The sequence below is a fragment of the Dendropsophus ebraccatus genome, chromosome 6 (assembly GCF_027789765.1).
Source record: "Dendropsophus ebraccatus isolate aDenEbr1 chromosome 6, aDenEbr1.pat, whole genome shotgun sequence".
Taxonomy (NCBI): domain Eukaryota; kingdom Metazoa; phylum Chordata; class Amphibia; order Anura; family Hylidae; genus Dendropsophus; species Dendropsophus ebraccatus.
Genome location: NC_091459.1, coordinates 61,345,535 through 61,357,621, shown reverse-complemented (window position 1 = coordinate 61,357,621; position 12,087 = coordinate 61,345,535). Strand labels below are relative to the sequence as shown.

General features: G+C 41.7%; 1 protein-coding gene across 2 annotated transcripts in view; it reads right to left on the bottom strand.

Annotated features, from left to right (window-relative positions):
• Nucleotides 1-1,406: 1,406 nt before the first annotated feature.
• UST (uronyl 2-sulfotransferase) overlaps nt 1,407-12,087 on the bottom strand; it is a 636,424-nt gene continuing 625,743 nt past the window's right edge. Inside the window, exon 8 of one of the 2 annotated variants that reach the window (XM_069973781.1) lies at nt 1,407-2,201. In XM_069973781.1, coding sequence (XP_069829882.1) covers nt 1,915-2,201 — 287 coding nt within the window. In that variant the 3' untranslated portion in view covers nt 1,407-1,914. The remainder of the gene's footprint in view (nt 2,202-12,087) is intronic. The other variant, XM_069973782.1, reaches the window with a different exon arrangement.

Below are 12,087 nucleotides of genomic sequence, written 5' to 3'. Positions count from 1 at the left end.
CTGGAGAAATGTATCTTAATAAATGCCCTAATCTTTTTAACAGATAACAGGAAAATCCCCTTTACGGATTGATGAAAGGATCCGTCTCCAACCAATTATAACAAGACCCTAGAACCACTGTAGGACTAAAGCTAAAATAAAATTTTTAATGATATACTATTAAAAAGAATCTCCAAGTACTAACAAGAGACAAACAAGTAAAGACATACTAGTTTCAGTGCACATCCATGGTACCTGGTGTACCAAATGGAGGAAGAAGGTGGTGAAGTGCACCCTATTCTTGTCAGGACAAGTATCCTCTCTTGCCTTTTGGGGTGTCCACCTCCTTAATAGGGTGCACCCAACCATGATAGCATTCCCTCTCCTATGGTAAGTGCCCAGGAAAAAATAACAAAGGACAAATAAGTGATATTTACATGAAGTGCAAACATATAAGACTTAACAGATCTTAGCATTATAATTCAATGCTAAATTATGCCACCAGCCGTCAATCCCAACGCATTTCTCCTTCATATATATAACAAGCTAAAATATAACAAGTTCATCAGCTTCTTAGTTAGCTCACACTTACTACAGATAAACAGTAAATAAAAGTACAGTATTTACTGTTCATCTGTAGTAAGTTTAAGCTAACTAAGAAGCACTATGGCATTGTGTTAAGCTCCTTCCATAATCTATGTGTAGAAATATGCCTTCATGGTGCGTATATACTTATATCTACTAAACTGGTGTCTGTGGTCCACAACTTTATGCCAACTACTCTTGCATTAGTTTACACCTAGAGGAGAAATTAGAGCTACATTAACATATCTGTTAGATGCTGAAGGTTGGGCCCTCTCATTTACAGTAGAGGGGATACCAATACTATAATGGGTTTGAAGATTTAGGTCTCTGATATATTTGTGGCACAAAACATTGTAGGTGTATATTCACACTAGGTGCTAAGATTCTCTTTCCAACCCCTCCATCTGGGTGAAAATAATCTCTGTCCGTGTGTGCCCTTCTGTGGTTATTGGGTGGAAGGATTGTGACTAGTTACTACCCCACACCATAAGTTTTTTATTGATTCGTCTTTATCCACTATATTGTTCTATATCTAAATGAGAAGCATCCATGAAATGCAGCAACCAAAATTTATTGTATGTGCCTCATGTTCCCTCATGAACATGTTACATATGAACTAGAGAAACATCAGAACAGATGGTTGATGGCATGATTTAACTTGAATTATATTGCTATGATCTGTTCATCAAGAATAGGGTGCACTTTGTGCCCCCCCCCCACACACACACAAATCTCTTCCCCCATTTAAATGCTACTGTTTGAAGCCCATGGAGGTACCACACCAGGTGGATATGCACTGGAACTGGTATGTCTTTACTTGTTTGTTTTTTGTTAGTACTCGTGGATTCTTTTTTATAGTATATAATTAAAAGTGAAATTTTAACAGGAAAACTCTAAACTCAATTGGCCATATTCAGTTTAGTTCTTCTGTACAGGGGTTCTCTAATATTAGCTCTCTAATATATAGAAGTGTGCGCTGAACTCCTGGTTTGCATTGGCTACAAATGATAGTTAACACAATGTAAGTGCCAACATCACACTGACAAAGGTTGAGTAAGTCACAATGTACCTCTTTCACATATTTGTGATTCTGCAAATGCTGACCAAACTAGTAAGTGTCCTTGTGCGGTTTCTCATATTTCTCAATGTTTCTATCAATCTCAACGAACATAAAAATCATAGTAAACATGACCCGCAAAATCGGGCACAAGTATTTCCCTAATACCCAACATGTGGGAAAGTGTTAATGCAGTTTAGCATTAACCATGTTCCTTAAGAATTTTTTTTTAATAACAAAAAAAGCTTAAGAAATGGATTTAGGTTCATAGCTGTGAGGCTACAACTGGAATATCATCTTTTATAAATGTCCTCTAACCACTTATCATCTTCCTCTTCCTCGTCTTCTATAGGTTCCTCTGTTTCCATAGGGATGCGTACTGGAGTAAGGATTTCTTTACTTGGTATGCCTTTAACATTTGATTTAAGCCCAAATTTTCTCTTGAGCAAATGAAACAGTTCTTTGACATAGTGATAAAACTCATATTCATATTTCATACGCTGGTAGAGAACTTGTAGGGCGTTGGGAGATGGGAAACTTTTCTTCACTGTCACTGTCAGATTTCCAATCTTTCTGTGTTCTGAGGAACAAAGCAATATCAGGATTAATAAAAATTTTACATTTGATTATGGCTACGTTCGCACTAAGTAAAAAAAAAAAAAGACAAAAGGCATCTGTTTTTTTTTTTTTTTTTCCTAAAAATGACGTCCATTATTAATACAGTTTAATTGACCTCATGGGAATGCATTGAAGTCAATAGCATGATGGCTGCCCAATGCACAATGTGTATTAAATTGCAGACGTTGTTTGCGTGGATGTGAAAATAATAATCACAACAATTATTCACGGACGTCTTTTGCAAACAATGCATGTTATTTTTAGTCGTTCACAAAGCTTACCTTTTTTGTATACATATAAATAACAAATTGAGGAGAAAGAGAAACACAGGCCCTCATGTGCAGACAACAGGAGTATGTTTGCATATTGGGTAAGGCAAAAAAGCATTTAGCTAGTGGAGTTGTACTAAGGGCACAACACCTAGAATCACTTGTAGAAAAACCAATGGATGATCTCCTGGAATTGCTGCCACTGATCCCAACCAGATAAGAAAAAACCGGTAATAATAAATTGGACAAAGTAAAAAAAAAAGGGATCTTATATCAGGCGCTACTCCAGAGAATAAAAGAAAACATTTATTGCACTAGATACTACTGTATCTAGTGCAATAAATGTTTTCTTTTATTCTCCGGAGTTACGCATGATACAATATCCCTTTTTTCTTTTTAGTCTAATATAAATAACAAATATTAGAGTTGTGATTTAGTACAGTGAAGAACAAAACCCGACCAAGTTACTTACTGTAACTTAACCTTAACTTAACCCTTTCCCCCCAAAATGACTTCAAGGGACGTCATAAAAAGCAGTGCCATTCTGCATCATGACTTGAACGTCATGCTTTCCCTGCCTCCCCCCACTGTCCCTACCCGAGATCTGGCAGCGGGGGAGGCTGTTTTACGAAGCCTCCTCCCGCTGCTACTGCCTGGAGGGGAGCTGTGCTCCCCCTGGGCAGTTAACCCTATAGACGCCGTGGCCGGTGCAACCACAGCGTCTATGGGGAGATTCTCTGCTGATCGGGCAGCAGGAGAAGGCTGCAGCACATTGCCTCCTCTGCCGTCACTGCCGTGATAGTAACATAGTAAATAAGGTTGAAAGAAGACAAGAGTCCATCAGGTTCAACCTAGGGAAACCCTACTGTGTCGATCCAGGAAAGGCAAAACCCCCCACGAGGCAGACGACAACCACCCCACCACCGGGAGAAAACTCCCCCAAACTCCAATGGCAACCAGAACAATCCCTGGATCAACGTGTCACCGGAAATCTAATGCTCATAACTTGTAATATTATATTGTTCAAGAAAAGCATCCAGGCCTCCCTTGAACTTATTTAGTGAATCGGCCTCGACAACATCATGTGGCAGAGAGTTCCACAGTCTTACCGCTCGTACAGTAAAGAACCCGCGTCGATGCTAATGATAAAATCTTCTTTCCTCTAGACGTAGAGGATGCCCCCTTGTCATGGTTACAGACCTAGGAGTAAAAAGACCACTACAAAGATCTCTGTACTGTCCATTCATATATTTGTACATTGTGATCAGATCGCCCCTTTTTTCTAGCGTAAATAACCCCAAGCTTGATAACCTATCCTGGTACTGTAACCCACCCATTCCCTTAATGACCTTTGTTGCCCTCCTCTGCACCCGCTCCAGTTCAGCTGTGTCCTTATATACCGGTGCCCAAAACTGTACACAGTATTCCATGTGTGGTCTGACAAGTGATTTATAAAGAGGCAAAACAATGTTCTCATCCTTAGCATCTATACCTCTTTTGATGCATCCCATTATTTTATTAGCCTTGGCAGCTGCTGCCTGGCACTGATCACTAAAGTTGAGTTTACTGTCCACCAATACCCCCAGGTCCTTTTCGGAAGTAGTTTTGCCCAGTGTTTTATTATTTAGCACATAACTGTATTTATTATTTCTATGGCCCAAGTGCATAACCTGACATTTATCCACATTAAACTTCATTTGCCATTTCACCGCCCAAGCCTCTAGCTTCTCCAAATCCCTCTGTAATATGATATTATCCTCCTCTGTACTGATTACTTTACCCAGTTTAGTATCATCTGCAAAAATGGAGATTCTGCTCTGTAGCCCCTCAACAAGATCATTAATAAAAATATTAAAAAGAAGTGGACCCAACACTGACCCCTGTGGTACCCCACTAGTAACTAAAACCCAATCTGAATATGTTCCATCAATGTCCACCCTCTGTTTTCTATCACACAACCAGTTACTTACCCATTTGCATACGTTTTTCCCGAGTCCCAGCATCCTCATTTTGTAGACCAACCTTTCATGCGGCACAGTATCAAATGCCTTTGAAAAGTCCAGATACACAACATCCACAGCCTCCCCCAGGTCCAGTCTATAACTTACCTCTTCATAGAAGCCGATCAGATTAGTCTGACAGGATCGATCCCTCATAAATCCATGCTGGTGCTGCTTCATAAGATTATTTTCATTAAGATACTCCAGTATAGCATCTCTTACAAACCCCTCAAATACTTTATGCTCCCCTTAAGCCCCACTTCATTCTCCTTGTCCGACCATGCTCCCCTGCTCCGATCCAGCTCCGTCCCCAGTGCTCCTCCCCCATTCCCCCCCTCCCCAGTGCTCTCCTCGTCCCAATCCAGCTCCCCATGTGTTCCCCCCTCCTCTGATCCGGCTCCCTCCCGTTGTTCACCACCAAACCAGATTCGCCTCTCTCCCCAGCTCCCTCTCCCTCCCCTGACACTCTCACTATATAATGCATTACAGCACTGATTATGTGCTGTAATGCATTATATATGTACCTGCAAAAGTAAAAACACACACACACACACACACACAAATACATAAATTAATAAATAATTAAAACAAATAAATTAATTAAAATAAATATACACATTCCCCATTCCCCTTTATAAATGATTCTCTATAAATAAGATAAGCACATTAGGTATTGCCGCAACCGTAATGACCCTGTCTACTAACCCGTTACATTAATTATACCACCCGATTAGCGCCATTAAAAAAATAAATAAAAAACTAAACAAAATGACAATTTTTGTTAATCCTGCCAAAAAAAAATAGAAAAAAACATCACATGTACCCAAAAGGTGTACCACTAAAAACGTCAGCTTATGCCGCAAAAAAAAGCCCTCATATAACTTCACAGGTAAAAATTATTATATTACTGCCCTTACAATATGCAATGATATGACATGATATAATGGCTATAAAAAACCTTAAAATAAAAAGGGACCCCAAAAATACACAAGGCTTCGGTGATGTCTGCGGCCTGTAGTTGAGTCAGGTGATGCCACATATGGGGGATTTCTAGAAACATTGGAATAAGGGGAATCAATAGTAAGGGGAATTCTCAGTTAGTATTTGCTGTGTTAGAGGGAAAAAATGGATTAAATGGAATATCTTCCAAAAAAAAAAAAAGAAAATTTTAAATTTCCCCTCCAACTTGCTTAACCCCTTCGTGCTGCAGCTAGTTTGGGCCTTAACAACCAGGCTAATTTTTCAAAATCTGACCTGTCTCACTTTATGCTCTTATAGCTCAGTGATGCTTTAATGTGTGCTAGCGATTCTGAGATGGTTTTTCGTCACATATGGCACTTTATGTTAGTGGCAAAATATCATGAAAAATAAAAAAAAATAGCATTTTATGAACTTTGAAATTCTCTGCTTCTAAAAAAAGAAAGTCGTAGCACATAAATTAGTTACTAAATCACATTACCAACATGTCTTCTTTATTCTGGCATAATTTGGTAAACATATTTTACTTTTTTAGGGTGTTATGGGGCTTAGAAATTTATCTGCAAATTATCACATTTTCGTGAAAGTTTCCAAAGCTGATTTTTTTAGGGACCAGTTATTTTTTTAAATGGATTTAAAAGTCTGGTATCCTGAATACTTTCTTCCAGCCCCTGAAGGGTCAAAATGCTCATTATACCCTCGATTAATTCTTTAACCCCTTAAGGTCAAAGCCAATTTTCGTTTGCTTTTTCCACTTTATGTTTAAAAGTCCATAGCGCTTGCCACCTACAGACCCACATGAGCCCTAGCCCTTTTTTTATGCGAAACCAATTGTACTTTGCAATGACAGGCATTATTTTTCCATAACATATGCTGCAAAACCGGAAAAAAATCATTTGCACTGTCAAATTGAAAAAAAAAAAAAGGAATTTTTGATTTCGGGTAGTTTTGCATTTACGTCATTCGCCCTGGGGTAAAACTGACTAGTTATGCATGCTCCTCAAGTCGTTACGATTACAACGATATATAACATGTATAACTTTAATTTTATCTGATGGCTTGTAAAAAATTCAAACCATTGTTAACAAATATATGTTCCTTAAAATCGCTCCATTCCCAGGCTTACATTGCTTTTATCCTTTGGTCTATGGGGCTGTGTGAGGTGTCATTTTTTGCGCCATGATGCGTTCTTTCTATCGGTACCTTGATTGCGCATATATGACTTTTTGATCACTTATTACATTTTTTCTGGATTTGACGCGACCAAAAATGCGCAATTTTGCACTTTGGAATTTTTTGGCGCTTACGCAGATTACCGTGCAAGATCATAAATGTGATTACTTAATAGTTTGGGCGATTACACTCGCGGTGATACCAAACATGTTTGTTTATTTGTTTATATTTATAAAATGGGAAAAGGGGGGTGATTTGGACTTTTAATAGGGGAAGGAATTTTTTTATTAATAAAAAAACATTTTTACTTTACTTTTTACTTTAACTAGAAGTCCCCCTGGGGGACTTGTATATAGACAGCACTGATCTCTCATAGAGATCAATGCTGTGTATATACACAGCAAAGATCAATGAGATTGGTCATAGATTGCTATGGCCTGCTGCAGGCCATAGCAATCTATTGGCGAGCCGGGATCAGAGTCATTCAGACGCTGAGGCCCGGCACGGGCAGAAGAACGGATCTCCCCCCCCCCCCCCCCGCGATCGCATCGCGGGGGGGGAGATCCGTCCCACTAGACACCAGGGACTTGTGGATCAAAGCCTCTAAGTGCAGCTGACAGGTTTGACACCTGCACTTAGAGGCTTAATTTGCCGGCGCGGCAACGGGACCCGCGCCGGCTAATAGAGGCACTGCCTGGCTGCACATGTCAGCCGGGATCAGCGCCGTTCAGAGCGGAGTCCCGGCGGGACCCCTCTCTGAACACCCCGCGCGGCACCATGACGTATCAGATACGTCATGGGTCGCTAAGAGGTTAAGGTTCATAAGTGACCCCATTTTGGAAACTACACACCTTAAAGAATAAATTTAATGAGCATTTTGACCCTACAGGGGCTGGAAAGTATTCACAATTAGGCAGTAAAAAAATGGAAAATTAAAATTTTCCAATAATATATAAGTTTAGATTAAAGTTTCTCATTTTCAAAAGGAACATGAGAGAAAAAGCATCCCAAATTTGTAATGCAGGTTCTCTTGAGTACAACGGTACCCCATATGTGGGCGTAAACCGTATGGGCAGGTGATGGGAGTAGTAGCTGGGTTATGCCTATCACTTGTCTGCCACCGCCGCTGATGCCGCCAGGCGCAGGGGGAGCCGCTCATTACACAGGAGCGATCATGCCCCCTGCGTTCCCCCTCCTCTTTCTTCTGGGCAAACTTCTCCCTATCCCGGCAGACTCCCCGCCTGGCCGCCGCTCTCACATACCGGCTCCCGGTGCTTCCTGGTGTCCCCAGCCAGCACGTGTGGGAGAGGACGGTCAGGCCAGACACTAGGAAGCACCGGGCAAGGCGGGGAGTCAGCCGGGATAGAGGGAAGTGATAGGTATAACCCAGCTACTACTCCCATCACCTGCTCATACTACGAGCAGGTGATGAGAGTAGTAGTTCAGTCTATATAGCTCAGTGCGTTGGGAGTGCGGCGGATCTGCGGGCGGGAGTGCGGCGGATCGGCGGGCGTACCAATAATGGAGCTCGGTCCTGCGTATAGGTGGCGGCGGCAGCACCGAACAGGGAGGGTGGGGGAAGTAGATGCACCGGCACATCTCTCCCTCCCTGCTCGGTGCCCTGCAAATGTACTGATTGATTACATTTATGGAATACTTTGGGGAGCAAGGACACTTGCTCCCCAAAGTATTCCATAAATGTATTCATTCAATAAAGCAAACTGTACATAACATTACATTAGTTTACATAGACATCCATAGACAAAATAAAGTCCCATAGACTTCTACATATAGAGCACCCCCTGCTGGACACTTCATAGGAATTACACCGTTTGTCGTGACGTCACTGTTTCTGAGAGAATTCTAACACTCCATGATCTACTAAATTAAGGGAAATAGCCCTATATATGCATTTCCCATAATAAATGTACATTAGAAATTTGTATAACTTTCAATAAGTAATAACATAGCTTGCTTTTCTTAAAAATTGCTGAGCTGAGACCTATATGGTCACTGCTTAGAGAGACTATTGGTCTTAATATAGTTCAGTAACAGTATAGAGGTATTATAGTCACTATATGGTGAGGGCAGTGGTCATGGTGAAACAGTATTATTTGTCCTGTATATACTGGTATTATTGGCAATACGTGTGTTTGTATAGTGGATTTTATTCAGTAACAGTATAGTGGTATTAATCATTATGTTGCTATGGCTTCTATTTAGAGATATACAGCATAAGGCTATGTTCATACACAGTATTTGTGCTCAGTATTTTGGTCAGTATTTTTCAACCAAAACCAGGAGTGCATTGAAAACACAGAAAAGCTATGTGTACACATTGTTAAAATTTAGTGGATGTCTTTCATTTAATGGCAAATAATTGCCATTATTTTAAAACAACGGCCGTTATTTAGCGACAACAGCCATTATTTACCATTAAATGACGGCCATCCACTAAATTTTTACAAGTGTGTGAACATAGCCATTCTGTTTTTTCAATCGACTCCTGATTTTGGTTAAAATATACTGACCAAAATACTGAGCAAAAATACTGTGTTTGAACAACGTGTACAAAAGTTATTATTTATTTATTTATAAAGCGCCCTTAATTCCATAGCACTATACAATAGATAGGGGTAACAAACAGACAACAACAACAGTACAAGATCAGGACACATTACATGAAGGCAAAAGACAGGCTGGTACATGGGGGAAGAGGACCATGCCCGTGAGGGCTTACAATCTATAAGGTACTGGAAGAGAAACAGGAGGTAAAATGCAGCCAGTCAAGTGTGATGCAGAATTATAGGTTGTAGCCTAGTTCGAAGAGATGGGTTTTCAGGTTACTTTTGAAGGACTTAAAGGTGGATAAGAGCCGGATGTGTCGGGGTACTGAGTGCCAGAGTATGGGGGAGGCTCGCGCAAAGTCTTGGAGGCGGTTGTGCGAGGTACAAACAAGGGGGGAGTGCAGACGGAGGTCACTGGAGGTTCGAAGGTTGCATGAGGGACGGAAGCGGCATATCAGGTCAGAAATGTACGAAAGGGACAGGTTGTGGATGGCCTTGTACGTCATGATTTCCCTAAGGTTGGGCAAAGAATTGACCCTGTAGTATATTGACATAGATTTATTAATATATTGGTTATTTTTTATTGCATTATAGAAAGGAACCATGCTAGATATGGGTCATTATCGCTAGTCACACACAACATCAGAGAGTTAGATAACAGCACAACCAACTGCCTCCCTAGTGTACTACACTAGCTGGGAGAAACATCCAGAAAATGGGTGGAGCTATTCTAATGAGCTCTCCTTAAGAGGCAGTTGTGACAGAAATTCCATGAGTAGTTGAGTGCAGCTGTGGAAGTAGTAACATCCACTGAGGGGACTACAGCCTGCGAGTAGATATGTTGGAGCCAGTGTAACCACCATTTTTAGTATAGCGCTAACTATGGTAGGATAAAGCCGAGGCGCTTATTAGACTTTACTTCAGACCAGAGAGGGAGAAGGATGCACTTAAAGGGGTTGTCCGGCGCTAAAAAATTATTCACAGAATAACACACATTACAAAGTTATACAACTTTGTGATGTATGTTATGTCTGTGAATGGCCCCCTTCCCCGTGTCCCACCACCCCCACCCGTGTACCCGGAAGTGTGGTGCGCTATACTCACCTGTCACGTGCCGACCACGGTCTCCGATCCTCAGCTGTGACGTCTTCTTCGGGCGGCCGGCGGATCTTCGCGAGTGCCGGCCGCCCTCTGCAGCGTCATCCGAAGCTCAGCCAATCGCAGCTGAGCAGCTGATGACGTGGCCGCGTCATCAGCCGCTCAGCCGCGATTGGCTGAGCACAGTTATGCTCAGCCAATCGCGGCTGAGCTTCGGATGACGCTGCAGAGAGCGGCCGGCACTCGCGAAGATCCGCTGGCCGCCCGAAGAAGACGTCACTGCTGAGGATCGGAGACCGTGGTCGGCACGTGACAGGTATGTATAGCGCACCACACTTCCGGGTACACAGGTGGGGGTGGTGGGACACGGGGAAGGGGGCCATTCACAGACATAACATACATTACAAAGTTGTATAACTTTGTAATGTGTGTTATTCTGTGAATAATTTTTTGGCGCCGGACAACCCCTTTAACTCTACTAGGTACTCTAATATTCTGAGGGTTAATTGTTAAAGTGCCCTTAGCCATTCTAGGAACTGAAAATTGTGGCTTGGCCCAGATACCCCAAGACTCCATTTCACTGAATTATGATTTACTACCTATTCTACCACCAAAGGGTTATTCCATATACACCATCAAAATCCAGTGTAACAGCAGTGACCCATCTCTGGTCAATAGCCATTTTTAAGGGATCTTCAGCATTAAGAAACTGTTCATGTTATATACTTCTTATGCATCTTTGAAGCATCGATTTCCTGTAGTCTGATTTACTCTGCACCTCACCACCATCAAGAATGTCTCCATTAACACCTCAGGCAGCAGTAATAGAGAAGCCCCAGGGGGAACTACAAGTACCATGATTACTAAACACCTAGGTGCAGTCCCTCTCTTTAACCTCTGTAGCAGTATTTACCTCAGGAAGGGAGAGAGTTATTAGCACTTGGTCTGTGACAGGATATTTCTTCATTTATTCAACATAACGTCTATCCTCCCTGAGTTTCCCTCACTCCAGGCTGCTACACATTATGCATAGGAAATGTTAACATTATATGTGTGTATTATTATCATACCTCCCAAGAGTCCCTCTATTGGTTGGACAGTCCCTATTTTTGAGCCAAGTCCCTCTGTCCCCTTTTATATCCCTCTTTTTGACCTAGGAATTAGATTTGCATTTATAAAAACTTTCTATATTGCTCTAGAAAGTGTCTGGTTTCTTACTGTATAACAGACCCAAACTTGCAGATTATTCTATCATGTGGTGCACGTTGGATCCTAAAGATTGTTATATTCATATGAATTATGTCACATTATGTCCCCTTTCACGCATCATTTCACACATGCAGTTCTGTTTTGGGGTCATGTTTCCATGGCCCCATGTTTGGGGCCAGAGATGCAAATGCAGACAGTTACTGAAACTGTAATTACAAACAGGGTTACTGATGTGTGAATGGGACCTAAGGATCTGCTGCAGATTTGCAGATATCAATGTAACTAAACTTCATGCATCAGTCTTCTGCAGATTCTGTATGTGTGAATGCATCCTTGAATTTAAAAGTATAGAAATGTCTGTGAACCACAAGTGCATACCTCCCAACTTTTGCAAAGAGGGACATGTGCGCCGTGGTCCCCATAGCCACACCCCCATCCTCCGGGGCGGGCAGCGGGGTATACAGACACTGACTGTGCCGGAAGTAATTCATGACAGAGGCTGCAGGACACTTCCGGTACAGTCAGTGTCTCTGTACCCGCTGCCCACCCCAGAG